This window comes from Lissotriton helveticus, chromosome 5_1 (assembly GCF_964261635.1).
Source record: "Lissotriton helveticus chromosome 5_1, aLisHel1.1, whole genome shotgun sequence".
NCBI classification, from domain to species: Eukaryota; Metazoa; Chordata; class Amphibia; order Caudata; family Salamandridae; genus Lissotriton; species Lissotriton helveticus.
Window position 1 is genome coordinate 1,791,129,800 of NC_136065.1, and position 25,599 is coordinate 1,791,155,398.

Here is a 25,599-nt window from a genome sequence, read left to right on the forward strand (position 1 = left end):
GCAGGCCGGGGAAACCCCCCGATGCGCCCGGGGTTCCGAGCTAACGTGACGTGTCATCGATGCCAGCGAGTCGGCCACTATGCCAGTGACCCGACCTGCCCGAAGAACCAGGTCCCCGGGCCCCGCCAGATGGCGGCCGCCGCCCTGGGAGAAGAACAAGTCTCCGAAGACACGGAGACCTATGAGTCGGAGCAGTTCGAGTGGGAACCCGCCGCCATGACCCTGGCATGCCTAGGAGGAAGAGACATGGTCCCGCGGACTCCCCTGCCCGCCAACACTCGGAAGTACAGCCAATGGGTTAGCATCAATGGGCGCAAGGCCGAGGCCCTGCGTGACACCGGGGCCAGTGTGACGGCCGTCCGCTGTCACCTGGTGACCCCAGAACAAATCCTACCAAACGTACTCTGCCCCGTCCGATCGGCAGATAACTCGGAGAGCCTGTGTCGGATGGCCTGCGTCCCCTTCGAATGGGGAGGAGTGTCCGGCATGCTGAAAGTAACTGTCCGTGACGATGCCCCCGTAGACTGCCTCCTGGGGAACGATCTCGAGAGCTCCCCGTGGGCCGCTGTGGAAAGAAGAGAGCATCTGGGGATGTTGGGTCTCCCGGACTGGGCGTGCGTAACCACCCGGTCCATGGCCACCCGCACCATCCCTAGACCAGAAGAACCAGAATGGGCAGCACCTCCGCCCTCGATCACTCCAGAAGAAGACTTCCTCCAGACCGACCACCCGGACCCCGCCCCAGAGGGGTCCCCACAGCCCCCCGAGCTTCCCGACCTGGCTCAGTGGCGTCAAGAAGGGGGGCCCACCCAGGAACAATTCCGGCAGGAGCAAAAGACCTGCCCCTCCCTCGAGGGATTGCGACAGCAAGCGCTCACCCAGAGCCAAGGAGACACCACCGGGGCCCACTGGGTTTATTGGGACAATGATCTCTTGTACAGCGAACAGAAAATCGCAGAACTGGGGGCCGGGCGAGTGCTGGTGGTGCCCCTCCACTTCAGAGACTTCCTGTTGAACCTAGCCCATGATGTCCCCCTGGCCGGGCACCTGGGCCAAGACAAGACCTACCACCGCCTGGTGACTCACTTTTTTTGGCCCAAAATGAGAAATGACGTCTCCAACCATTGCCGGTCCTGCCCGACCTGCCAGGCCAGCGGGAAGAGCGGCCGCAAACTCAAGGCACCCCTACAACCATTCCCCGTGGTGACCACCCCGTTCGAAAGGGTGGGAATAGACATTGTGGGGCCCCTGGACCCCCGAACAGCACAGGGGCATCGCTTCATCCTGGTCCTGGTGGACCACGCTACCCGATATCCTGAGGCGGTCCCCCTTCGTGCGATAACAGCCCCAGTAGTGGGTCGAGCCTTGATGGGGATCTTCTCTCGAGTGGGCTTCCCCCGGGAAGTCGTCAGCGACAGGGGTACGAACTTTATTTCAAAGTATATGAAATCCCTCTGGCAGCAGTGCGGAGTCACTTACCGCTTCACCACCCCCTATCACCCCCAGAGGAACGGACTAGTCGAGCGGTTCAACCGCACCCTCAAGGGGATGATCATGGGGCTGGAAGAACCCCTACGCCGCCAGTGGGACGTGCTACTACCGTGCCTCCTCTTCGCCTACCGAGAAGTCCCCCAGAAGTCCCTCGGCTTCAGCCCCTTCGAACTCCTGTACGGACACCCCGTTCGCGGGCCTCTCAGCCTAGTGAAGGAGGAATGGGAGATGGCCCCCCTAAAGACCCCTCCGGACGTCTACAAATACCTCCTGACCCTCCGCAATCAGACCCGGAAATTCAGGGAGATCGCTAAAGCCAATCTGGAGGCCAGTCAAGAGGACATGAAGAAGTGGTACGACCAACATGCCTCCTCCATCGAGTTTGAACCGGGTCAGCAGGTATGGGTGATGTCCCCCATCGAACCGTGTGCCTTGCAAGACAAATGGACGGGGCCCTTCAAGGTGATCGAGCGCAGGAGTCCCGTCACCTATCTCATCGACCTGGAGTCCCCCCGGAACCCCCTCCGGGTCCTCCACGCCAACAGGCTCAAACCCCACTTCATGCGCTCAGAACTCAGCCTGCTGATGGCTACCGACAGTGGTACGGAAGGAGACTCCGAGCCCCTCCCTGACCTACTGAGGACTCGGGAAAGGGATGGCTCGGTGGAAGGGGTCCGACTCTCCGAGGCCCTGACCCCAGAGCAGCGTCAAGATTGCCGGGCCCTCCTGCTGCCGTTCGCAAACCTGTTCTCCCTCGCACCCGGAGTCACCTCCTGGTGCCTGCACGACGTGGACACGGGGGACAGTCCTCCCGTCCGACACCGGGCGTACCGAGTACCGGATCGGGTACGTACATGCATCCAAGAAGAAGTCTCCAAGATGCTCGCCCTCGGGGTCATCGAGCCTTCGGACAGTCCCTGGGCCAGCCCGGTCGTCCTGGTCCCCAAGGCCGCGGCGCCGGGCACCACACCTGAGCTCCGATTCTGCATCGACTATCGAGGGCTGAACGCGGTCACCCGAACCGACGCTCACCCTATCCCCCGCGCAGATGAACTAGTCGACCGCATGGGGGCAGCCCGCTACCTAAGCATCTTTGACCTGACAGCGGGCTACTGGCAGATCGGCCTCACCCCCAGGGCCCAAGAACGTTCCGCTTTCTCCACCCCGGACGGACACTACCACTTCAGAGTGATGCCCTTCGGCATGAAGAACGCTCCAGCTACCTTTCAAAGACTGGTGAACCAGGTATTGGCAGGCCTCGAAGAATTCAGCGCCGCCTACCTGGACGACATCGCAGTATACAGCCGCCACTGGGCAGACCACCTCCACCACCTCCGAGCGGTCCTGCAGGCCCTCCAACAGGCCGGCCTCACCATAAAGGCCAGCAAGTGCCAAATCGGCCAGGGGTCCGTGACCTACCTCGGACACCAAGTGGGGAGCGGTCTGGTGGCCCCCCTCCAACTCAAGGTAGCTGCCATCCGGTCCTGGCAACCCCCCGAGACACAAACAGAGGTCCGAGCCTTCCTGGGGCTCACCGGATACTACCGGCGGTTTGTGAAGGACTATGGCAGCATTGTGGGGCCCCTCACGGAACTCACGTCCAAGAACAGCCCAAAGAGAGTCAACTGGACGCCCGACTGTCAAGCAGCCTTCGAGGCGCTGAAGGCCGCCATGTGCACCGCTCCTGTGCTCCAGGCCCCCGACTACAGCCGCGAGTTCATCGTGCAGACCGATGCCTCCGACCATGGTATTGGGGCCGTCCTCTCCCAACTGAACCCCGAAGGAGTGGACCAACCAGTGGCCTTCATCAGCAGACGCCTACTGCCCCGAGAACAGCGCTGGAGCACCATTGAGCGAGAGGCCTTCGCAGTGGTATGGGCCCTCAAGAAGCTCCGGCCGTACCTCTTCGGAACCCATTTCCGGGTACAGACAGATCATCGGCCCCTGCAATGGCTCATGCAGATGCGGGGGGAGAACCCCAAACTGTTGCGATGGTCCATCTCCCTGCAGGGGATGGACTTCACTGTGGAGCATCGTCCTGGCCAAGACCACGCCAACGCGGATGGCCTGTCCCGCTTTTTCCGCCTCGACGAGGAAAGTCCCCAAGAAGATGGGTGACTCTCCCCGCCTTCAGCTGGGGGGGACGCATGTTGGACAGGCCACATGAAGGGCTCGCTCCCTCCCCGCAGGACAGGGCCCGGGCCACCGTCAGCACCATTGCCCGGCCCAGCCGCCATCTTGGACACGGCACCACGCGGCCGCGCGGCCTCAGGCCGACCCCAACCCTGGGCCTGGCCAGGCCCCGACATCCCGGCACCACCCTCCACCCAGGAGGTGAACGGACCACTTGGCAGGTCAATGGGAGTAAGAAGTGTCGATGGCTCTCCCCCGCCAGGTGCCGAGCACCCCCAGCCTCCTCGGGCGCTGGCTCCACCCCCCTGCTGGGTGTCTGGACTCCCTCATCCCAGACCTCCCGACCTCCAAGAGCGAGGGTCCGGACATCAAAGGGCGCCAGACCTATAACTGGGGCAGCCCCAGGACAGGAAGACAGTTGTATCCTGGAGTCGAGAGACACTGAGAAGAACTGATCCTTGACGGACTGTTGGCGCTGCCACAGCCCTGCCTTGTGAACTACTGTCCTGCCTGCTGGCGCTGCCGCGGCCCTCTGCAACCTTCATCCTCGTGGGACCTGCTGGCGCTGCCGCGGCCCTCTGCAACCTTCATCCTCGTTGGGACCTGCTGGCGCTGCCGCGGCCCGTAGTAACCTCCATCCTCGTGGGACCTGCTGGCGCTGCCGCGGCCCGTTGCAACCTGCATTCTCGTGGGACCTGCTGGCGCTGCCGCGGCCCCTTGTAACCTTCATCCTCGTTGGGACCTGCTGGCGCTGCCGCGGCCCGTTGCCACCTACGGCCTCTTCGGGACCTGCCGGCGCTGCCGCGGTCTGACCCATCCGAACACCGAGCTCGAGGATTGTGAGCTATCACCGTTACACCTCCGTACCCGTGGGTACCAAGACTGTCCCGCTACCCCCTTCCCTTACTAGAGACTAGAATTGAGAGGATCATCGCGTCCTGATCGCCTTGTATCGTACCACTCTACTACCAGAAGTGCCTATAAAAGGTATTACCCTGATCTTTGTGTGGTGTCCATCTGTGGGGGGGAAGTTACCTGTCTGTGCGATCACTGTGCTCGGCCGACCCTCCAGGTCTCCGTCTAACAGCGACCTTCAAGCTGCTCACACACACCTATAAAACCCTCCACAACACCGGACCCCAATACCTAAATCTCCTTCTACACCCCAAAAGAAACCTTTACTCCGCTGACCAGGCCTTGGCCAAAATCCTCTGCATCCACTGAACCAGACAGGAGGCACACCCTTCTCCTACATCATGGCCAAGGCCTGGAATGAACTCTCCCTCAGCATCAGATGAAGCCACACACTGAAAGCATTCAGGAAGAGCCATAAGACCTGGCTTTTTGAATGACCAAAGCTGCACAAATGCCCCCCCCCCCCCACACACTCCCCCAGCACCTGGAGACCCTCACAGGTGAGTAGTGCGCTCTATTCACCCCTGATTGATTGATTGATAGGCCACTACAGTGTGTGTTTGAGTGTTATCAACAGGCCCTGCCATTGGTTTGGCTGTCTGTAACTCTTAAGGGTAGTGAAATGAGCAGTGCTGCCTTCTTTAATATACACAGAATCTCTGCGATTGGCTTGGTTTGGCTTCACCTCTGAGAGCTACTTTGAGGGTGCTGGTGAGTTACCAGTAGCTCCCGAGCTACTGGTTGTAGACCCCTGAGTTAGAGTATCTCCTTTTCGCCCCCACCAGTCAAAAGTACACAATTATCTTTCTGAGTCCCCGCGTGTAGGAAGGTAGATCCCTGACTATGGTTGCCCCCAACTTTTTGCCTGGTGTTTTGCTGGTTTTCTGACTTAGTTGACCTGGGGCCCTGCTATTCAGGACCCCAGGCCTACTGCTCTCTCTGTAAAATGGATTCCATGTACCTTAGGTACATATCTAAATTGGATACTGAGTCACCTTATCAGTCCCTGTACAGTGTACCTTAGGTACCCAGGGCATAGGTGTACCCAGGGCCTACCAGGGGCTGCAGCATGTATTATGCCACCCCTGGCTGGCCATCCAAATCTGACACAACCGGCTGCACGACAGCTGGGGCAAGGTGGTGTAATCACCCTTTGCTTTAGATATAGTATACCTATATCTAACCCTAAAATGGACACACAGATCTCCTATCAGTCACTCCTATGGCAGGCCTTGACAATCCTGAAGGCAGAGTGCTTGGAATCGTGTGAGATAGTGCTCTGGCATGAGCTGAGCCTGTCTGCGGCTTTCGGGATCCATCCCTTAGCCGTTTCCATGATATCGCATACCATATACTCTTAAGTGCATTATAATCCTCGCGGTTATGTGCCAACTCTGGTATCGCTTTATCAAAACATGTCGAGTAAGGTGTCATACGAATTGGAATACTAACCCCTCGCCAATTCTGGCGACGGGGTTAGCATTCCACCCTTCTAGAGGGACACGACATGTATGTAACCTATAACCCCGGTTAAAGTCAGACAGAGCCTTAGCATCCACAAAATGGATGCTGCCACCGAGACACAAGTCTGCCCTCCTGATGCTGGGAGTCCTCCCAGAGCAGGAGGCAAGGACAAAGGGTTTCCTGCCAGGGGCGGTGCCAGCACCGTCCCAGACAGGATTTTGTGTATCCTAGGTAGGCAGGGCTTCAGAGGAAGGTGACTGCAAGTGGCACCCCGGTGCTCACTATGCATAGGCCGGCTTGAACCAGTTCCAGGGACACTCCAGACCCTGAGCTGGGGAAAAGCCCGCCAAGGAAGTGGGTGTAACCACCCCCCTCCTGGTCCCACCCATAGGGCAGGACTTAGTCGCGTGCCAGCCCCCTTTTCCCAGATAAAGGTAGGAGCAGGCCCCCTTCCAAATTAGATCATCTTTGGAATCAAGACACGACTTTCTGCGAAAGGACTTCAAGATTTCCTTCTTCAAGATTCTCCCTTGTGACTAAGGAGTAGTCACCCTGCATCCGCAGGCACCAACGCAAGAACACTGCGGTCTGCTGTAAGTCCTTCCTCCGGAATCCGACTGCCCAGCTCGACAAGACCCGGCTTCCCTGGCACCTCCGACCTCTACTCACCTCTACAGCCAAGCTGAGAACCGTGAGTGCGACGAGACCTCAAGGGACCGACTATTGCCAAGACTGCACGACTTCTGCACAGCAAGCCCGCCGAGTAATTTCCTGGTGAGTGCTTTGGGGTCCGAGAAGCCCCAACCCTGAGCAGATCCAGCACCGAAGAGCAGCCCCCCAGCATCTCCACGATCGGCGTGGGGCCCTTCTGCTTTTTGCTGCTCACCGCGTTGTTTGGCTACTAGCCCGCTGGCTTGTGGCCTTCTGAACGACGCCCGACGACATCACTGCTGCTGGTCTGGTTGCTCCAGACTGGCTCTTGCTCCCTTCCAGAAGAGAAGCACCCCGGACCCTCCTGGTCCACTCAAGACGCCATTTTGAGTCCACCGCGTGGGCTTGAATTAGCCAAGGCTTGTTGCCCAATCCTGGGTACTTCGACGCCGACAGCTTCATCCATCGTGGGACAGCTCGCCTCTCCATCCTGGTCGCCGACAACGCCTCCTGGTCCGTGAGATCTGCAGAGCACAGCGTCGCCCACTCACCTAGTCGAGGTGACTACCATCCGGTGCCCTCCTGGTGCCCACTGACTACTGGCTAGTAGTCACGAACTTGGTCCCCTCTGCTTTCAGGTGTCATCCATCTTCAAGATCCAGGCTTGGATCAACTCAAACTCTCTTCACTGGTCGCCTGCCAGCATCTTTCTTCCAGGCTCCTGGTCCGGCAACGAGGATTCCCGACGTCTTTTGAGACATATGCAGCTGCAGCCCCTGGGCTAGGTAACTTCGGCATTTCGGTGCCCCAGCATAGCCTCACTATCCAAGGGTCAGGATCCACTGTCGTTTTCTCCCTACCAGGTCGGGTTCGCCCGTGAACACTAACTTTAACTTTGCTAGCTATCATAGACTTTGTCCCGCATCCCGCGTGAGAGTGCACACTCTGCACCCGAGTCCCCTAGGCCTCCTAGAAGTAATCTAACGATTCCATAGTCAAGTCCTAGCGATTCCAAAGCCTATTAGTACTGTACTTACCTGCTAGTAATTTCGCATTCCACTTTTAGAGTATATGGTTTTTCGTGCCCCTCGGGCATTTGTATATACTGTGCTAACTTAAGTATTTTCGTAAGAGTTTTGTTGTGTGCCTAGCACCCTGTCCTCATAAAGAGTACAGGGTTGTTGTGATTCTAATAAATACACTGTTTATTTTCATAACACTTGTGTGGTGTCCTTTCACTGGGTGTTCAAGGGGTAATGTGATGGTAAAACAGCTGGCTTAACACGCCCTCTAGAGTCTTAGCCTTAGACTGCTCGTATCCATGCTACTAGGATAGCTGGTCTATAAGGTTGACTTACAACCAATCATCAATAAGGGTTGTTTGGACTGATATATAGTGATCACTAGAATAGTGAGCACTGCACATCAGGCCAACTTCTCACATTGGTGGCAGCGGTGGGATTTGAGCTTGCTGTTGTTTTACCACACATATCCTAAGAATATCTTGTGAAAGATCACATAAGTACTAAAGGTACATATAACTTAGCTTAGAATACTCTGAGTTCTACTGAACCAGCTGTTGTAGCTCCTAGGGCCTAGCACACCCTAAACTACAACTCTAGCAAGGGATCAGTAGGCAAACATATAGTGTAGGTAAGTGCACCACTTACACCTCACGAGAAAAGCATGTCTAACCATGGAGAGTCCACTGAGACTCCCCTGGTAAGTGTTGACCCTCCACAGGTCACTTCCAGATATGCAGCTCTCAGTTTCCAGGAGATGAGACAAGTCTGTACCTCCAGGAAACTGAAGCAGGGGTCTAACCCCACCATTCCCTTTCTGATAGGTCTCTTAGAGACATATGATGCCAGAAAGATTTCTCAGTTACATGAGAACATGCCAGCCTTAGAGGGAACCTCTGGGGATCCAGACCTCCCCAACACTGCCACAGCAGTTGAGGAGGAGGAGGATCAGGAGGAACTCTCTGGGGATGAGGTAGACAAAGGTCTTGAGGTAGTCAGAAGGCTAACTAGGGCCAACTTAGACCTACTTGGGGAAGGATCTGGGGGACCCCCAGTACTGACCCTGATGAGGCCTAACCTTGGAGTTAGGAGAGATAGATCTCTTTCTAGGGACTCCATTAGATCTCTGCACTCTAATGCCTCTTCTCAGAGGAGAGGGAACTCTCCACAAAGGAGATTGACTTCCCCTCAGAGAAGAGAGCATGAAGCAAGGATGAGATAAGCTAAACTGAGGATTGAAAGGGAAGAACTTGCCCTGGCCAAAGAGAAGCTTGCCTTTGCTAGAGAGCAGCAGATGAGTGGGTTAGCTCCCACTGGTGGCAGCAATCTCCCAAGAGATAGAGAGAAAGGTTTAGATACTAAACACCTGACTAAGATAGTGCCCCCCTTTAAACAAGGGGATGACATCCAGAAATGGATGGCTGCTTTGGAGAGGGCCTGCACTGTACAGTGCATCCCCCAAAGTCAGTGGGCAGCTATACTGTGGCTCTCCTTTGATGGTAAAGGTAGAGATAAGCTCCTCACTACAAGAGTGGAGGATGCTAATGATTACCAGGTCCTGAAAAATGCACTGGTTGATGGGTTTGGCTTAACCACTGAGCAGTACAGGTTGCTGTTCAGAGACACCCAGAAAACTCAGTCTCAGGACTGGTCTGACTTTGTTGATTGTGCCACTAAGGCTTTGGAAGGCTGGCTACTGGGTAGCAAGGTTACTGACTTCACAGGATTGTATAATCTTATTATGAGAGAGCAAGTCTTAAATAATTGTCAGAACCAGTTATTACACCAGCACCTGGTAGACTCTGATCTGACCTCTCCACAAGAATTGGGTAAGAGGGCAGACAAATGGGTCAGAACCAGGATTAGGCCCAAGAACCAAGGTGGTGACCAGAAAAAGGAATCAACCAAACCTCAAGAGAAGGGTGGGAATAAATCTCCAGATCAAACCACATCAGGGCCCCAAAAATCCTCTGAGGGGGGTGGGTCCCAGAATCCTTCTAATAACCAGAAGAAACCTTATTGTTATCCCTGTAAACAGGTGGGTCATTTAAAAACTGACAGCAGTTGCCCAAAGAATAACAATAAGGAGAACATACCCCCAGGTAACATTCCCAAACCTCCTGTTACTACTGGTAGTAATCCCCCAGGTGGTGGGAGTGCCCCCAAGAATTTGGGTGCATTTACTTTGGGAGTTCCTGGGGACTCTGGCCTAACCAGGTCCCCAAACTCAGATACTCTTGTCTGTGAGACTGGCATGGGGTTTGCCAACTTCACAACTTGTCCCAACACTTTGGGCAAGTACAGACAGGAGCCCCTCATCAATGGAATGAAAGTTGAGGCCTATAGAGATACAGGGGTTAGCATCACCATGGTGACTGAGAGTCTAGTCCCCTCAAGGCAACTTTTACCTGGTGCCACATACCAGGTGGTAAACATTGATGGAGTGAAGAAAACTCATCCCATGGCAGTAGTAAATCTCAGCTGGGGAAGTGTCACTGGCCCCAAGAGAGTGGCAGTGTCATCCAACTTGCCTGTAGATTGCCTACTGGGGAATGATTTAGAGACCTCAGCCTGGGCTGAGGTAGAGTAAGAAACCCATTCTAGAATGGTAAACTTCCATGGTAAGGTTGGTGGGGCAGTGATAGCCACAGCCCCAGTCCAAGATGTCCTCCCTGAACAGGTCAGGAGGGCTGTGCCAGTCACAGCCCAATCTCAGACAACTTCCTTCCCAGAACAGGTTGTCAAGGCTGTGATGGTCACAGCCCACACCCAAACTGAGCCCCCTCCTGAAAAGGTTGGGAGAGTTGTGATGGCCACAGCTCAAACTCAGACAGATGATAGTGTTGTGAAGCCTGAAACTATGGATCACTCCACTCAGACAGAGAGCATTGAGGAGGAAGAGAAATCTCCCTCCCACCAGACTTTAGGAAAGGATCAGCCTCCTCAGGGAACTGATCTGACCCCTTGTGAAGAAACTGCCACAGAGGTAGTCAGGCCTAGCCTGGCAGAACCCCTGATGTCAGTGGACCCTTCCAAGGTGGGACCCAGTCTGGAGCAGGTAACCTGCCCCTCTCTACCCTGCCTCAGTCAGCCCAGGGCTGTAGAGGTCAGGGAGGCCAGTGTTGGACTCCAAAGGGCCCCCTGTCCAAAAGAACCCCCCAATCAGCAGATTAAGGGCACTGAAGCTAGTAGTCCTAGCCAAGTGAAAATAAAACAAACTCCTGAGGGATCCCCCTTAAATGTAGTTAGGGACCTCCCACAGATGGACACTGTTGGGCACAGCCAAACTTGGGACCTGAGGGCCCCAGACCTGACCTGTCCCTCCAGTAAGCCAAACAGAGGGACCCAACCTCCAGCTGTAGGTAGCCAGAGGTTGACCCTGAGAGCCCAAAACAACTCAGTCTTGGAAAGAAAGGCCTCTATGGTGGATAGTGATTGGAGGAAGCTGAGCCCAAAATTAGTGGAGCCTCACTTCAGTACTCCATTTCAGCACCAGCCTTTTACTTTGCCAAAACACACCACAGGTAGAGATTCCCTATGGTGGAGACCCTCAGACACCCTTAGGGTGAGGGATTGCTTAGTGGACCATGAGATAGGGGGTAACCATGCCAGTGCTGGTACTTCCTTATATGGCCACTCAGGCAATATAGGCTTACCTGGCAAGGCTAGCCTTATCTCCTTTCGTTTGGGGGGGGTTATGTAGGAAGGTAGATCCCTGACTATGGTTGCCCCCAACTTTTTGCCTGGTGTTTTGCTGGTTTTCTGACTTAGTTGACCTGGGGCCCTGCTATTCAGGACCCCAGGCCTACTGCTCTCTCTGTAAAATGGATTCCATGTACCTTAGGTACATATCTAAATTGGATACTGAGTCACCTTATCAGTCCCTGTACAGTGTACCTTAGGTACCCAGGGCATAGGTGTACCCAGGGCCTACCAGGGGCTGCAGCATGTATTATGCCACCCCTGGCTGGCCATCCAAATCTGACACAACCGGCTGCACGACAGCTGGGGCAAGGTGGTGTAATCACCCTTTGCTTTAGATATAGTATACCTATATCTAACCCTAAAATGGACACACAGATCTCCTATCAGTCACTCCTATGGCAGGCCTTGACAATCCTGAAGGCAGAGTGCTTGGAATCGTGTGAGATAGTGCTCTGGCATGAGCTGAGCCTGTCTGCGGCTTTCGGGATCCATCCCTTAGCCGTTTCCATGATATCGCATACCATATACTCTTAAGTGCATTATAATCCTCGCGGTTATGTGCCAACTCTGGTATCGCTTTATCAAAACATGTCGAGTAAGGTGTCATGCGAATTGGAATACTAACCCCTCGCCAATTCTGGCGACGGGGTTAGCATTCCACCCTTCTAGAGGGACACGACATGTATGTAACCTGTAACCCCGGTTAAAGTCAGACAGAGCCTTAGCATCCACAAAATGGATGCTGCCACCGAGACACAAGTCTGCCCTCCTGCTGCTGGGAGTCCTCCCAGAGCAGGAGGCAAGGACAAAGGGTTTCCTGCCAGGGGCGGTGCCAGCACCGTCCCAGACAGGATTTTGTGTATCCCAGGTAGGCAGGGCTTCAGAGGAAGGTGACTGCAAGTGGCACCCCGGTGCTCACTATGCATAGGCCGGCTTGAACCAGTTCCAGGGACACTCCAGACCCTGAGCTGGGGAAAAGCCCGCCAAGGAAGTGGGTGTAACCACCCCCCTCCTGGTCCCACCCATAGGGCAGGACTTAGTCGCGTGCCAGCCCCCTTTTCCCAGATAAAGGTAGGAGCAGGCCCCCTTCCAAATTAGATCATCTTTGGAATCAAGACACGACTTTCTGCGAAAGGACTTCAAGATTTCCTTCTTCAAGATTCTCCCTTGTGACTAAGGAGTAGTCACCCTGCATCCGCAGGCACCAACGCAAGAACACTGCGGTCTGCTGTAAGTCCTTCCTCCGGAATCCGACTGCCCAGCTCGACAAGACCCGGCTTCCCTGGCACCTCCGACCTCTACTCACCTCTACAGCCAAGCTGAGAACCGTGAGTGCGACGAGACCTCAAGGGACCGACTATTGCCAAGACTGCACGACTTCTGCACAGCAAGCCCGCCGAGTAATTTCCTGGTGAGTGCTTTGGGGTCCGAGAAGCCCCAACCCTGAGCAGCTCCAGCACCGAAGAGCAGCCCCCCAGCATCTCCACGATCGGCGTGGGGCCCTTCTGCTTTTTGCTGCTCACCGCGTTGTTTGGCTACTAGCCCGCTGGCTTGTGGCCTTCTGAACGACGCCCGACGACATCACTGCTGCTGGTCTGGTTGCTCCAGACTGGCTCTTGCTCCCTTCCAGAAGAGGAGCACCCCGGACCCTCCTGGTCCACTCAAGACGCCATTTTGAGACACCGCGTGGGCTTGAATTAGCCAAGGCTTGTTGCCCAATCCTGGGTACTTCGACGCCGACAGCTTCATCCATCGTGGGACAGCTCGCCTCTCCATCCTGGTCGCCGACAACGCCTCCTGGTCCGTGAGATCTGCAGAGCACAGCGTCGCCCACTCACCTAGTCGAGGTGACTGCCATCCGGTGCCCTCCTGGTGCCCACTGACTACTGGCTAGTAGTCACGAACTTGGTCCCCTCTGCTTTCAGGTGTCATCCATCTTCAAGATCCAGGCTTGGATCACTCCGAACTCTCTTCACTGGTCGCCTGCCAGCATCTTTCTTCCAGGCTCCTGGTCCGGCAACGAGGATTCCCGACGTCTTTTGAGACATATGCAGCTGCAGCCCCTGGGCTAGGTAACTTCGGCATTTCGGTGCCCAGGCATAGCCTCACTATCCAAGGGTCAGGATCCACTGTCGTTTTCTCCCTACCAGGTCGGGTTCGCCCGTGAACACTAACTTTAACTTTGCTAGCTATCATAGACTTTGTCCCGCATCCCGCGTGAGAGTGCACACTCTGCACCCGAGTCCCCTAGGCCTCCTAGAAGTAATCTAACGATTCCATAGTCAAGTCCTAGCGATTCCAAAGCCTATTAGTACTGTACTTACCTGCTAGTAATTTCGCATTCCACTTTTAGAGTATATGGTTTTTCGTGCCCCTCGGGCATTTGTATATACTGTGCTAACTTAAGTATTTTCGTAAGAGTTTTGTTGTGTGCCTAGCACCCTGTCCTCATAAAGAGTACAGGGTTGTTGTGATTCTAATAAATACACTGTTTATTTTCATAACACTTGTGTGGTGTCCTTTCACTGGGTGTTCAAGGGGTAATGTGATGGTAAAACAGCTGGCTTAACACGCCCTCTAGAGTCTTAGCCTTAGACTGCTCGTATCCATGCTACTAGGATAGCTGGTCTATAAGGTTGACTTACAACCAATCATCAATAAGGGTTGTTTGGACTGATATATAGTGATCACTAGAATAGTGAGCACTGCACATCAGGCCAACTTCTCACACCGCGCTCCTGTTTCAGGTGGCACTGGTGAGCGGTCAAGGAACTGACCGACTGTTAGTAGCTCCAGCCTAGGAGCTCCCATGTTAGGGATCGCCATATGGCGTAATCCTGGGAAAAAGCTTCCCCTATCTAGACGCCCGCCTATCGGGTTCAAAAGAAATCAATATTGGAAGTGACCCCATAAGGCATTTGTGATGCAACGAAGATCGCTTAACTGTGCTGAAACCAGCAACAAGTAAGGAACCCAGGAAGACTCCGCAGGCCAGGGATCACCGTTGGCGCAAATCCAGCAGGATCTCTCGAAGGTCCAACCAATGCGGCCTTCTTGGTACTCCCTGTCCACGGTCGGAAGTGCAAGAACATGAGCTGACCCTAATCCCGAGGACTCGCTGCATCTCTCAGATCTGCACCCCTTCGTCCAGTCGGAGCGGGGAAAGGAGAGGATGAGGCGATCATGTGTGGTTAGGGAGAGTACTCCTGCCTCCCTTCCCTGGTGCCACTGGGTGCCGGCAGATGCCCGCCAGCACTGCTGTCCTGCTTACCACAGAGGAGGAGGGAAATTAAGCCAGTATTATAGCCGGGGTTCATGGACGCTATCTCACCAGTCGCCGAGATGCCTGCAAGCGGCTAGAGCGGGGGATGGAAAGATTGAGGCGGCCATGTTGAGGCTGATCGAGAAAAAAAGGGCTCCAGTGCATGGAGCTAGCCTCCAGCATTGAAACAGCAAGAGCATAATAACAACAAGCATTTACAGTGCAACGGTTTTGCCTTTGGAAAAGTTAGAGCTATTGGCATTGTAAATGACAACATTTTTATTTATGTGTTGGCTTTGAAAACATAAATAAATGGCATTGTCATTTACAAAGCCAATAGCCTAATCTCTCGCAAATGCGACACCTATTGCATTTGCACCCACACACACACACAAAACCGGGTCACAAGCAGGCAACAGAGGCACACACAAAACCGGGTCACAAGCAGGCAACAGAGGCAAGGACCAACCTCCTTTAAGCTTAGGATGTCAAGATGAATAGGAAGGTCTTATATACCCTCTGGTAGTGCCGGGCACATAAAAAATACTGGAAAGGCACACAATCGATTAGTATTCCCTATGGATGTCCATATGGTCCTTAATATTATATTCATACATCTAAATACAAAAAATGTGTGAATACACGAAATATAAAATACTTACCTGCAAGTAAACAGAGATCAAAGTGGGATATGGCATGTATAACTCCTTATCACCACATCAGTCAGGTCCTCCCCGTCTTATAGGTATTTACTGGTAAGAGGAAGAGTACAAAATCAGACCAGTACCAAAAGCAAAATGCTATCTAAGATGGATACAATCACACCCAGTGAGGTCTACTGTTATGTAAACATCCTTTATAACCCAAGTAAACAGTGGGCTGATATTAATCTAATCTGCTGGGAGAAATTGCGGGACAACTAGTTCTGTGGAAAAGTGCTCTTTCAAAGGTAATCAAAGCCGAAATACGATATAAAACGAAAGGGGCACCATAATGTGCGCCAGGAACACGAGTGTCAAAATATAAACCCATCCACATAAGGTGTATGCAACTTTATACCGGACAGACAGATGGACTGCTACCAGGAGCAGACAGTTTTCTGTGGGATAGACGTTTGAGACTACAGGCATGGTTAGGTGGGCAGAGGGGTGCTCTGGACAGCAGGCACCTTTATAGGGGGTATCCGCCAGCAGGCAGGGGGGGCTGGAGACTTCACAAGGAGCAATAGAGGGATGCTGCCAAGAGCAGACAGGCTCCCATGGAGAAGAGGGGTGGTACTACCGGCAGCTTTAGGGGGCAGAGCAGTGGTCGCGGCAGCAGGCAGCTGGACAGAAGGCGATCCCAGCAGCAAGCAGGTTTACAAGGGACAAAGGGGCACGGGTGCCGCTGATCCCATGCATGGGAGGGAGGGGGTGAAACCACGAGACCAACACACATTGCACAGCGTGACCAGTGAGCCGACGGGCTGCAGCCGCCCTCCCCACAGACCCGCACACCAGCCCCCGGCTGACAGCACACGGGCGAGAAGCACGAATAATACAAAAATAAAAGGCCCCTACCCTCCGGTGCCCCGGCCGTCCTTCGTCTCCCCCGCTGCCTCCTCCGCCTCCCGCTCGGATCCAGATGCGGTTTTGTTCTTCACTCGTGCAGGCTATGAGAGGAATGCGGGCCCTGGACCGCCTCCGCCTCCTCTCCTCCCCCCGAGGACAGGCCGGGATCCCGCGGCCGCACAGGCAGCGCGGGGAGGAGCCGGCAAACTTCTCCAGGTCCTTCCGTGCCCGAGAGGCGGCCGAGGCTCACAGTGCCCCACAGTGCTGTCAGTGCCGCTTTGACAAGCAAGTTACCCGGCTTGGAAAAAGGGAAAAATAGAAAAATAAAAAGCAGCACAGTAATTAGGAAGCTAATGTTTGTGGTACACCTCGGGGCTTGAAATTAACTGCCTGGAAGACCCAAATGCACAAAACGGGTCAACTAGGCTTATCCACAAATGTCACATCGGATGGCAAAATCATGCACATGAGAATACTGCCTATGTATATAAAAGTTACCAAGCGGTATAGAAATACGGAAGGCATCAGTGCCCCCGCGCCTAGTATCTGCCATAATCTGAGGAGATAAAACGGGCAGCAAAGACCGTCGTCTTACCTTAGTTCTACGCGGCCGCGGCCGGACAAGCGGTAATTCGAAGAAACCGCCATTGGCGCTCCACACGTAAAAATACACCCACAGCGCTCACGTGACACCTACGTTGTGATGCTCAAACATATATGACAATATCCTACCCACTACCAGCGCCATATTAAAATGTGCAAAAAGAATGATACATTTCTGAATCTCACGTAGTAATTCACAAAACGACTAATGTTGTCTGAAGCATACAGGCATAAAATGCTGGCGCTATTCCGATATACACCGTCCCCGATGGAAAAATAAATAAAATATATTAAAAAAATAGACATAGATCGGGAACCAAATAGAAAATCTCCACAGTGCAACAGGGTGCACTATTTCCGAAAGAACAAGTTAATTTCTCCAGAATAAATGGCGCACCATAGCCAAAGGAAGCGTGATATCCACACAGCGCATCCCGGCTGGCGGTGGGAAAAAGATAGTCAATTAAGTAGCCAATAAAACAAGGTCATTTTGGGATTCGGGGGTGTTTTTCGTGCTCTCCCCTTCCCATTGGCTGGAAGGTAAAATTCCAGCCACTGGGAAGAGGTCGAGGGCGGGACTGAAAAAAGGACCCAGAAACGCCCTCGAATCGCGTCGTGACGGGGAAAGAGTGATTGACAACCAATCTCTTCCAATGACTAGCCTCCATTTATGGAGCTAGATAATGGAAGAAGGGGAGGGTTCAAGTCCCCAATACTGAGATAACATTAAATTTTGCCTGCGCGAACGCTGCTGCGCAGCGAACGCTAGGCGAAACATAAAAAGGACAATGAAGTGAACAATCATGACACAGGCACCGTTAACCAGTACTCTGGTTTATTATAATATTGTCGATATCATAATGATATGCTATATAATTTCATTATGCTATTTCTATATTCTTAGTGCTCTCTTCCTTCTAATATTGACAGGTTATGTCTACGCTGTTAGTTTAAATTGCACATCTCTTGTACACACCATTGTAACGTTTTCTTTTTGTGTTTAGACTAGGGTGACCCGGCGTCCTGGATTTGCCAGGACGGTCCCCATTTTTCAACAGCTGTCTGGGCAGATTTCGAGAAATTTAGCTCATGTTCCGGTTTTTGGAGATGGTCGACTAAAAACGGGGGTAGGTGTTTTTTTATGTTTTACAAAGCAGGGATAGTTAGCAGTTGTTCCAAGAAAGCAATTTAATTCACAGGCAAGCTACTGGGTTTAAAACATCTTATGTATGTTCTTACTGCCTGTTTTCTAATTCTCTGCTGAGGAGTGCTGTCATTCTGTGCGCTCGCTTGATGTAAAGTTATAGTCCTTCTTCTATTTTTGTGCGATGTCCCGGTTTTTTTCTTTAAAATTCTGGTTAGACGCATGTATGAAGAAGTGTGGCTCACTGGTTAGAGGCGGCAGACCCGTAAGCAGAGAACGGCCCGGGACCAGGGTTCGATTCCCGACGTGTCAGGGTCGTGGACCAGGGTCTGCGGACTCGATAATTCTCGCCTCGGTGCCTACTCTAGTCAGAAACCACACTCGGCAACTCTGGGCATCAGCTTGCCTCATCTTCACAACGGCCCCCCCAGACCGCCGGGGATGCTTGCTCGCACCTTAGAGATACCCATCAGGGACCATCTCTCAGGGTGAGCCAGGACGGGTTCCCCAGCGGTCGAAGCGTGGAGATACTCCTCCGGGAGTCGATTCCTAGCGCTATATAAACCCACAATTAAATTAAATTAAATTAAATTATCTGTTTTGTATGTGTTATGTAATTCATGTACTTCAGCAGTCCTTGTGTAATGCAACTGGTTTTATTGTAAAGCGCTCTGACACCTTTGGGTAAAGTATGCGCTATATAAAAACGCATAAATAAATACAAATTAATAAATTAGAAACACAGGGAGACATGGTGTTCCCAAGACCACAAGAATCGGGAATCTCCCAGCTCTAAGTTGGAGGCCGGGATGCGCAGCCCATTAGATCTGCTCCCAGGCACATTCCATGAAAGCACATATTTTTAGACTAGGAACTCCCATGCGTACAACACTTTTCCAGACTCCCACCGAGTGTAAATCCTGATGGAAGCAATTCAAGCTATGCAAACACTGCCCTGATAAGAACCCTGCCCGAGCCCCACGTGCGACTACGCGCATCATGAGGAACGGAAGGGAAAGCGAAGTGAGCAGCCGCACGTGTGTTACAGGGATCTGCAGCTGTGCGACGCGCAGCTCCAGGGGTGAAAGGGTAGACGAAGCAAGGGCCCGATCGGAGCAGGGAAAGGAAGCTGGGAGAGCGTGAGAAACATTGAACGTGAGACGAGGAGGACTGCAAAGGATGCTGAGCATGGGCTGTGGTGCGGCTCGGGGGACAAGGGGTAGAGAGCAGCGGGCACAGCAGCGGCGTAATTTATTTATTTATTTATGCATTTTTATATAGCGCGGACTTTACCCGGTGTCAGAGCGCTTCACAAAAGGAACAGAAATGGAACATAATGAGAGAACATTACAAAAGCATACGTTACGTTACATAAAGTAATAGTGACATTTGTGATCAAACAATATACATGAGGTAATAAAAATTGTGAGCAACCAAAAATACATGAGGTAGTAAAGGTAATAATGACAATTGTGAGCAAACAGAATACATGAGGTAGTAAAAATTGTGAGCAACCAAAAATACATGAGGTAGTAAAGGTAATAGTGACAATTGTGAGCAAACAGAATACATGAGGTAGTGAAAATTGTGAGCAGCCAAAAATACATGAGGTAGTAAAAAGTGCACAGGAGGAAAAAGTGACAAGTGTGCAGTTACAAGAGAGAACAAAGTATCATTTGAGGTATAATACTGCAAAAGGTGCTAGACACTCAGGCACACGAACAAGCGTTATGTAGGCAAGGTGGCACTTGTGCAAGTATCAAAGATAAAAACATGTGAGAGGTAGCAAACCGTGTGTTACAAGGGCAAAGTGGTGTGTGCATGTTACACAAGGGCACCAAACACAAGTACATGGAAAATACTCCAAAGAGGCAGACACTCCAACCCCAGGAATACCCTGGGAAGGCACTTCCATGGGCATGGAAAATATCAGTAGTGGGAACAGGTGAGGGGTTTCCCCACGCTCTGCACCCAGTCAGGAGCTCTCAGTGTACCGGCCCACCCCCGGAGGGGGGCCCCTGGGCCCGCCGCACTGTGAAGGCTGCGGGACTAACGTTACACCACTGGGGCAAGAGTCAAAGGGGTAAAGTAAGGAACAAGAGGGAGATGGGTGTGAGACAAGGGACAGACCTCGAGGACATAAAGGGGGTAGAGAGTGAGAGGGTGTAGGAGAGACCAAGGGGTTGGGTAGGGAGCAAAAGAGAGAGAGAGAGGGCTAGGGAGGGGGAGAGACAAAGTACTAGGGGAGAGGGAATAAATGGTGGGAGAGCAGAAGGGTAGGGAGCAGACGACAGGGGTGTGGGGCAGGGGACAGATGGATGAGAGACAGAGTGGTGGGAGCTGGAGACAGAGGGACAGGAGAAAGGTGGGTGGGTAGTAAGAGGTAATGGCAGAGAGAGAGGGACAAGGGACGAAATACAGAGGGGAAGAAAGCGCCTGAGGGGTAGCAAGAGACAGGCAGATGAAGGTGATACGAGACAAAGGTGTCGACAGCAAGAAACAGGGCAGTGGCAAGAGATACAGGGGCAGGTAGCAAGAGGCAAAGGGGCGGGGAGCAAGAGCCAAGGGGCGGGGAGCAAGAGCCAAGGGGCGGGGAGCAAGAGGCAAAGGGGCGGGGAGCAAGAGCCAAGGGGCGGGGAGCAAGAGCCAAGGGGCGGGGAGCAAGAGCCAAGGGGCGGAGAGCAAGAGGCAAAGGGGCGGGGAGCAAGAGCCAAGGGGCGGGGAGCAAGAGCCAAGGGGCGGGGAGCAAGAGCCAAGGGGCTGAGAGCAAGAGCCAAGGGGTGGGGAGCAAGAGGCAAAGGGGCGGGGAGCAAGAGATAGAGGGGCAGGGCAGAGGACAAGAGGCAGAGGGGTAGCAAGAGATGAGCAGATGATGGTGGTATGAAAGAGAGGCATTGACAGCAAGAGACAGGGCAGTGGCAAGAGATACAGGGGCAGGGCGCAAGAGACAGGGGCCAGAGTGTAAGAGACAGAGAGGTAGAGTGCAAGAGACACAGGTGTATAGAGCCGTTGAACAAGAATATAGGGGTAGGGGCAGAGGGCAAGAGCCAGAGGGGTAGCAAGAGATAAGCAGATAAATGTAAATGTAAAGACAGCAAGAGACAGGGCAGTGGCAAGAGATACAGGGGCAGGGCGCAAGAGACAGGGGCCAGAGTGTAGGAGAGAGAGAGGTAGAGTGCAAGAGACACAGGTGTATAGAGCCGTTGAACAAGAATATAGGGGTAGGGGCAGAGGGCAAGGGGCAGAGGGGTAGCAAGAGACAGAGGATGGAAGCAAGAGCCAGAGGGTTTGAGTGCAAGAGAGAGGGCAGGGGCAATAGAGGGGCAGGGGACAAAGAGACAGCATGACACGGGGCAGGGTAAAACAGGAACAGCAAATAAAGGGGAAATGGATAAGAGAACGTGCCAGAGAGGTAAGAGACAGAGGGGTAGGAGACAGCGGGGTAAGAGGCAGAGGGGTAGGGCAGGGAGCAAGAGACAGGGGTAGCGAGCAAGAGACAGAGGGTAGGGAACAAGAGACATAGGGGCATGGAAGAGACAGAGGGGCAGGGTTGGGGGAAGGGGCCAAGAGTCAGGGTGGCAGGGAGCAATAGAAAAGTGGTATGGGGCAAAAGAGAGCAGGCAAGGAGCAAGAGAGAGAAGAGGAGAGAGCAAGAGGCCAAGGGGCAGGGCTTTAAGTGGGCCAAGTCTCACCGGTGCTGAGCACTGCCAATTTTTTAAAGGGGGCCTCAAAACGGGTCTCTATCGGGCTCTATTTTGTGCTCTGGCACAGGCGGTCCGTGTTTTTTTCGGGCTGCAGGTACAGCAGGCACATCATGTGCACGTGCTCCCACTGCTCACTTCTCACTAGTGGAGTACTTACTACATGACGTCATGTAGGGTAAAGGGAAATCCTTTAAAGAGTCATTTTCTCCATGGATTTCCCTTTTTGAAACTCAGGAGCAGCAAACATTGTTGTGGTGTCACCAGGGCTTTAAGTGGAAGCTTTTTCAATATTATATACAAGCCATAGTTGCTGCTTATTTATCTTATGCAACTAACAACCATTGACAAAGCCAATAGTCCTGACTTGTTGTAGGTATGATATTACTTTTATCATATATCTGGATGCAATGACAGAAACGTCAAAAGACAAGTCTTGCTGCACACTATGCTAAGCACAGATTTTTAGTTTATGTGTTTCTAAGACACGCCCTTAGTTACATCGGCCACGCCCCTTTGAGAGACCCTCTCAGTTTTTTCATCCCACTGAAAGCTCTGCCAAGGGGCAAGAGGCAGAGGCGCAAGGTAAAGAGCAGGAGGTACGAGACAGCTGTGTATGGAGCAAGGGACAGTAAGGCAGGGAGTGGGAGACTGAAGAGTACGGGATAAGAGAGTGCTAGAGGAAAGAGAGGTGGTAGCTAGCAAGAGACAGGGTAGAGACCAAAAGAATGGGGTAGATAGCATGAGACAGTGGGTAGGGTGCAAAAGACACTAGGATGGAGAGCAATAAAGAAATAGAGGGTAAGAGAGGGAGGTATAAGGAGCAAGAGACAGTGGGGGTAGAAGAAGCAGAGTGTGGGTAAGAGACGGAAGGGTAGGGATCAAGCAGGGTTGGATTGGGATTAAAAATCTGCCAGGGCATGCAAAAAAATGTGTCTCACATTTGCATATTTTCTATCTGCAAAACATGGTTCGGGAAAGTTTTATGAATAGAAGGGGGGGATCTCTGACAGAGGCATGTTTTCTTAACTTGACTTAGATAAAAAAAAAACACAGATTAGGTCACACTGGCGAAACACACCTGAAAACAAGTGAGGTTACTTCTGTTCAGGCCCCTGCTCAATATGCACACATTAATGGGCCGGCCCAGCGAGAGAAAGGGAGTGACACCTCTGCCCCGTTGGTAAAAGGGAGGTAATGGACGCCCATCTGCCTCCAGAAAGGCCACTCAGGCACGCACTGGGCCACTGGCGACATCCGAACAACACAGACATCGCCCAAATCGGCCCTCTGGCTGCCCAAAAAAACAGGCCATAGTTGGAACTCGGATACCGGCCCCTCAGCCATTGCCCGAGTGCCCACCTTACCAATCTGACCCTGAGAGCAAGAGACAACGGGGTAAGGAGCAGTAATGAGACACTGAGGCAAGGGGCTGGTGCCTGGAACATAAGAGAGAGGACTAGAGAAGCTGGAGAGGAGTAGGGAGAAAGATAGAGGTAGGAAGGACGACAAAGATAGGGAGAAGGACAGAGATAGGGGGAAAGACAGGTGTAGGGAAAAAGACAGAGGTAGGGAGAAAGACCCAGGTATTTCTGTTATCAAGAGCTCTTGTCTGTGGAACATGAGGCATGCAGAGAGAGCTTGATGATGTGGTTCAAGAGAAGGTACGTTGAGCACGAGACTGGGAGTCAAAACGCAGAGCATTAGACAGGGGGCTAGAGAGACACATACAGTGCAATAAGTGCCCAAGACTTGATGGCCGACCTAGACTCAGTCACACTCTCTGAGGCTTCCTCGCCCAACCCAGCCGGTGGTGGTGTTGGGGATGGGCATGAGAGGGCACAGAAAGAAAGAGTGCGGCGCTGCAAGCCAGAGACAGGCGCAGTCGATCTGTCAGAGAGACAGCAGCACCGAGGCGGTGGCACGCAATTTATTTAAGAAGTGCAAACACATTCACAGACAGAATGATAACGTAAAGACAGGCCCTGGGACAAGAAAACAAGACATAAAAGGGTAGACAGAGACTAGAAAGGTCCACCCCAAGCCCTATAAAATGCCCCTTCTCTTGTTACACCCCTCCCCCTCTCCTGCAAAGCACTGCCGTGTGTGTACAGCGCTGCACCGGCGCTAATTAAACCGGTACGTGGAAGAACACGAGAACAGAGGGACACAAAAAAGACAGGCAGTGACAGGGGAATAAAAGATGGGAAGAGGGGCGGCGACAGTGGGAAAGAGAAAAGGACAAACGGAAGGAGGACTGGGAAAGTAAATGACTTAATCTCCCAGTGTATCTAAAAAAAAGTGACCTCCTGTAATGTAACTGCTACTCATGTAAAGCTCTCCAATACCCGTAGCCCGACTTGGCGCTATATACAACTGCAAAATAAATATATTAAAAAAGAAAATAGATTGGTCGGAAAATAGAAATAACAGCGAGAGGGAAGAGACATTGTGTGAGTGTGAGCGAATAAGAAACGGGGCTGGACTAGACAGAGGGTGACAGAGACGGGAAAACCACGAACGACAGAGAACTGTCAGAGAAACGGAGCGCTGAGGTTCAGAAAGGAGTGTTCGAAGCGCTATGGGACAGAGTGGGGAAGCGGAGGAGCCGTATCTGGAGGGAGTGCGGTGCCGGGCGCAGCACTGAGACACAGCGCGCAGACGGGACCGGCGGACACCGCACTCCGCTGCCCGTGGAGGGGGTGCACTCCTGAAGGTGGGACACATGCCTACGGGAGGTCCCTGGGGGGCTTTACTGGAATTCTGGCGCGCAGCCTGAGGGCTTCTTCACGAAGCAGAGCATGTCAAAACTCTGCGCGCATGTCACTCAGTACACCCAGGAGAAAATAAAGCACACCCTGCAGGTATGGAACAAACAGCTCAGAGGAGGCATGAGGCAGGGCGGCTTCCAGAAACAAGCAGGCGAGTGCCTTCCAGTCAGGAAACACGGCGGCAATGAACACCCCTCCCGCCCTGCCCCACACTTCCCTGTCGAACAGAGGCACCCCTTCTAGCCTGCCCTAGAACACTCACCGCACACTCCCTGCCCCCCCACCCTATCCCTGATTTACCCCAGGCTTGAGGCAACATGAGCAGAGGGCAGAAAGAAACGCTTCCATCCTGCCCTACACTACCCATACACCCCTGTCCCACAGTCAGAGACCACCTCCCAGCCGGCCCCACAACATCCCCCACACCTCCCCTTTCCCACCGAGGCTCAGCCCAGACTTACCCCAAGCTTGAGGCAGCAGGAGCAGGGCGAGGGCGCACAGGGCAGGCGGCAGTCCTCCCATCTTCTCCCGGGCAGTGTAGAGGCAGCTCTGAGCTCAGAGGGCAGGGAGGCAGCAGACAGACATCCCGGGGGTGATTCAGCGGCGCTGGCGTGAGGGCAGCAGGTAGGGGACCGCCGGCCCCCCTGGGGGATGTGGCTCGGGCAGGACTGAGTCAGGGCTGTGACTGGGAGAACGTAGCCGAGGACCAGCCTCCGTCTGTCAGACAGGAGCCCCTCCCACCCCTGCATCCGAGGCCCAGCCCCAGCCGTAGTGTCAGCGCTGGAGATGCCTCCAGTGAGACACCGCAGGGTACACCCTACTGCCCCGTCCCGCCCGTGCAAGCTCCGCTGGCCGCACAGACAGCTTACTGGGGCACAGACCACGCCCACAGGGTCTTTAAACTACATACAAACATTACTCTCTAGCGAGCCATAAGTGACAACAGGCAAGGGAGCAGGAGGCGCATGTTTGGAGGGCACGCACGCGGACAGCCTTGTGAATCTGGGGGATTGACAGGGCTCCAATTTATTTATTTAATGCGATTTTACATAACGCGAACATTACCGGAAAGTGTCAGAGCGCTGTACATAAGAACCCGTTGCGTTACATAAGGACTTTGGATTACACGAGTTACAAAAGAGATATAAAGGGGAGAATTTTTTTTGGGAAATGCACAAGTGGAGCGA

General features: G+C 53.2%; 1 protein-coding gene across 1 annotated transcript in view; it reads right to left on the minus strand.

The window, feature by feature from the left end:
• The window catches only part of ITGB3 (integrin subunit beta 3), a 474,184-nt gene extending 448,936 nt beyond the window's left edge, over positions 1 to 25,248 (minus strand). The window contains exon 1 of the mRNA XM_078645100.1: positions 24,874 to 25,248. Coding sequence (XP_078501226.1) covers positions 24,874 to 24,934 — 61 coding nt within the window. The 5' untranslated portion in view covers positions 24,935 to 25,248. The remainder of the gene's footprint in view (positions 1 to 24,873) is intronic.
• Between the last annotated feature and the right edge of the window lie 351 nt (positions 25,249 to 25,599).